Source organism: Austrofundulus limnaeus, unplaced genomic scaffold (assembly GCF_001266775.1).
Source record: "Austrofundulus limnaeus strain Quisiro unplaced genomic scaffold, Austrofundulus_limnaeus-1.0 Scaffold211, whole genome shotgun sequence".
In the NCBI taxonomy this organism is placed as follows: Eukaryota; Metazoa; Chordata; class Actinopteri; order Cyprinodontiformes; family Rivulidae; genus Austrofundulus; species Austrofundulus limnaeus.
Window position 1 is genome coordinate 646,469 of NW_013952613.1, and position 4,342 is coordinate 650,810.

Consider the following 4,342-nt stretch of genomic DNA (forward strand, 5'->3'; position numbering starts at 1 on the left):
TTCCAAAGTGCAACCTGTTGGCTTTCAGGAACACTCAAAGAAATGAAGAGAAAACATTGTGGAAGTCAGTGAATCAAAAGGAAAAAAATTGTATAGGTCCTCTTGAAACTCTCAGACTGAAGAAGTCTCTTGGAGGAGAGACGAAACGTTTCATTAAAGAAGAACCCGTCCAGAGGACCTATACAATTTTTTTTCTTTAAACTGTCATGTCTTCCTAATGCACTGTGGAAAAATAAATAGTACATGTACATGTTTGGTTTAGTCATTTATTTATCGATATTATGGGGTGGCTCTGGTGGAGATGTTAGGTGGTCATCCCGTAACTCGTAGGTTGCCAGTTCAATCCCCCGTTCCACCTGTCTCAGTCATTGGGCCTCATGCAAGAACCGTTCATTCGCACAGATTTGTTCTTAAGTTGTGTGTACGAGTGATTTTGGCGAATTTGTGGCATTCACCAATGTTTTCGTATTCTAAGATTTTTTTCAGATACGAACAAAATTCACGAGTGGTCCAGACCTGTCGTWTATTTTACGTACAGTCAGTCTGCTGTTATCCAGACGGGTTTTCTTCACTAATAACTTTATATTTCGTTGGTTTGAAGATATTTTGAGTTGAAAATAAATCACACTCTATAATTATGTTGACAGTATCACTCCACCCCCTGTTAACAATAGGTGTTAATTAGGTGTCAACGATAGCCATGTGATGTGAGTATTAGTCACCTGGAGGCAGGGCTTAAAAGCCTGAATTTTGCCTGAAACTCTCAGACTGAAGAAGTCCCTTGGAGGAGAGACGAAACGTTTCATTAAAGAAGAACCCGTCCAGAAGACCTATACAATTTTTTTCTTTATGTTGACAATAGGCTATTCTGCTTGAATTATAGTTATAATTTTAAATGTAATAATTTAGACTAACAATATAAATTGTCTGTTCGTCTGTTTTCCGCCGCTTATCCGCTATCGTGTGCGGGGGCAGCAGCAGAGACCCCGCTCTCCCCAGCGACACTTTCCAGCTCGTCCTGGGGGACTCCGAGACGTTCCCAGGCCAGAGGGGATACATAATCCCTCCAGCGAGTCCTGGGTTTTCTCCAAAGTGCCAGACTTATTTTGAAAACATTTTAAAATGCTTATTTCAGACCCGCATCTGAGACCACCTGCGACCGCGCCGGGGGTGGTGGTGGTGGGGGGGGGGTGTGTACGGTGCGCAGCGCTGTGGCTTCTGAATAAATGAAAATGATTTAACACAGTTGTTTATACTTTTAGCAGCTCTTTTTATTCCACAGCTGACCTGCTAAAAATGACAGATTTTCTTTTCTGGATCTCTGACAGACGGACTTCAATCTCTGAACTCGTAAAGTTCTTCTTTTTAGTTTTCGCTGTCATTTTTCATGAATGGACACTTCCTTGTATCTGAGGCAGGAAACATAGCCTTATATGGTGTTTTTGGGGTGGTAATTATGCTAATCTCCTCTCGCGTGCACGAGCAGCTGGATACGAACAGGTGTAATTTAMGCAGCTCATTTACACACTTTTCCTGAAGATAGTGTTTGTTGAATCTGACGTGACATGTTCGTACGAACCCTTTGTACGAACAAAAGTAAGAGAAATTTAGGATAAAAATACGGACATGTTCTTGCATGAGGCCCAAGACACTTTACTTTTCTACTGATGGTGGTCAGAGGGTCTGACCATTGTTTGTTGGAGGCCCAGTTTCTATTATTGTTTATTGTTTGAAGCCCCTCCCCTCTCTGCCCTCGAGAAAAAGTCTGAGTCTTTGCAGCCAGTGACTCAGCAGATCCTTTTCTGTTCAACAGATTCATCTCATCTTGGCCTCTTTCAGAAATCTTGTAGCATTTGAACATTTTGGTCCTGATTTTAACTTTAAAGTGTTGGAGATTTTTTTTCCCCAATAGGTGACTGGTGAAAAAAAATTGGACAGCAAAGCTTCTCCTCCGCCCAACTTGTCTTGGTGTCCATTTCATGACAGTGTACAGTCTGCAGCGGCCTTATAAACGTTGTAGAGCAGCTTTCAGTTAATCTATTTAATTTAATTATTCATTCATTAAAACAAAATAAAATCTATAAACAATAAAAACAAAACTGTCAGGAACAACAAAATAACCCAGGGCACAGGCAAGTTTCAAAAATCAAATGAGGCCTTTAATGAAAACTCAAAGAGGCTGATAATACAGCAGAAACTCACTTGACTTGGAAGTAGACAAAGAACATGGAACAGGACACAACCAGGTAGACAGAACAATGATCTGACAATGAGACAGAGACAAAACTGAGCTTAAATACACAGAAAACTAATGAGGGAACAGAAAACACCTGGGGAGAAACACAAGGGTAATCAGCAGCGTGATGTGGGGCAGCTGAGCAGAGACACACAGAGGAACATAGAAACACTAGGAAAAACCAAGGCATAAAATGACAAACCATGACATCAAAAGCAAGTCATGAATGAAATGAAAGTGTATATCCACTATGTCCATTGTCAGGACGCTTTATTAATTCCTTTTGCATCAAGTTGTTTCAGTCATCTCATTTTGTTGTTAGTCTCCTCCTGAACTCGTCTAAATCCTCCAGCTCTTTTAGATCCTTCTCTGATCCAAACGTTTGTCTGAGGAAACATTATCTTCATTCAGTCTGGTTTTGCTCTGTTTTGTCCAGGATGGAAAAACTCCACTGGAGACGTTGTATTCATGGCAGAACGGAGCCAAAAGCCTCCTGTTCAACCTCAGTGAGGAGAAGCTCGACCACTGAAGATGAGCCCTCAACCACATTCTCCTGGGATTATCTGAAGAAATTATGGATTTTATTTAATTTTACAGCCCATCAGGATGATAGTTTTTTACATGCAGGTTGTTGGTTGAGTTCTAAGAGCTTAACCTCGGGACGTTTGCTCAGTAATGTGAAGTCTAATCAGGATGTTTTGACCTTTATGACCTTTAGGTCTAATGGGTTTGTTGTTTGTGAAATATTGCTGGACAATATAATTTTAATTTTTACTTTAAGCTGAGTTGAAATCAGCATTAATGCATCTGGAAGGTGACTTATTTATTTATTGATAAGATGTGTTCTCGTTGACAGATTTATTGTGCTTGATTGATTTGTTTCAGTAGCAAACCCTTAAAGACTGACTGTTTTGTGTTGTTATGTTTGTTTTTATGGCATTCTTACTCACTAACAGGTAAAAACTGCTTTGATAAGAAACTTTTCAAGGGCTTTTCAATAGTGAAAATCTTTAGTATGACTTGAGGTAAGTTTGAAATGAAGAAGGTCTTTTTTATGGCTAATGTGTGCTAAAGTCACACATTTTAGTTTTAACCAGATTCATTGGTTTTATGTGAGATTGGACGACGAATTAAGATGGGTCAATGTAAGTTTATGCTTCAGAATGAGAAAAATCTTCACTTTCATTTATGCTGCAAATTTACATCATTCTGCTCAATTTTGAATTCTGCAGCAACATTTAAGTTGTTCAAATATTCTTTCCAGAATCTGAGTTTGACCTCTTTTGAACTTTTTTCTAGTTATTAGGTTTATGTTTATATAAGGAAGACAGTGTGCGTGTAAAGAAACTGAAACGCCACTGATGGCTGAATGAATGTTTATGGTTGAACAACAAGTATAAATGTTTTCTAACATGTAATTAATCAGTAAAAGTGTTTTTAAAGGACAGTGTGGAAGTATTTTGTCCAGCGTAGTAGACATGGAGGATTGAAACAGCAAAAAAGTAAAAATATAAGAATAAATAAGCGATTAAATAAAATGATGACAAGAATGTAATAAAAACTCTTGTGTAGATGTAAAAATGCTTATTGTTAAAAAGCTGAAAAAGCTAAAGTTTAATGCAAATTTAAATGCAAAAGAAGCATAAAAAGCCTGAATTAGCAGAAAGAAGCTACAAGAAGCACAAAAATTACATTTTATAGGAATAGAAGAAAGCTGCTGAATTATGCGAAGCCCATCTTGTGACATGGGATTAAAAAAAAGATCACATGACCAAATAACGTGGCCATGACATAAGTATCGTGTTGTACGCATTATTAAGTCATGGGCCCGCAATAACGCATGACCACACATTATGGCGTGGGCATGCAATCATTTTATTTCTCCAGTGTCACCAGACGGGCTCTGTTAATTTATATCTGAAATATCAGAAAAATGAAATTGATGAAATTAGTAAATAAGCAGCTGAACAAGGCTAGTAGTAATCCAATGAATTCATGTTTTTATATATCTGATAAATCTTAAAAACAGGCATGTCTGAAGAGATAACAGTGTAGTAACAAAGAAAAGTTTTTAGGTTTTAAGGCTATTAGTAGTTAAAACTAGCA

General features: G+C 37.9%; 1 protein-coding gene across 1 annotated transcript in view; it reads left to right on the forward strand.

Moving 5' to 3' along the window:
- LOC106525099 (ankyrin repeat domain-containing protein 1) overlaps positions 1–3,683 on the forward strand; it is a gene marked incomplete in the record, with an annotated part of 15,626 nt that extends 11,943 nt beyond the window's left edge. Inside the window, 1 exon segment of the mRNA XM_014019209.1 lies at positions 2,673–3,683. Within this exon segment, the coding sequence (XP_013874663.1) occupies positions 2,673–2,765 (93 nt within the window).
- Positions 3,684–4,342: the final 659 nt, after the last annotated feature.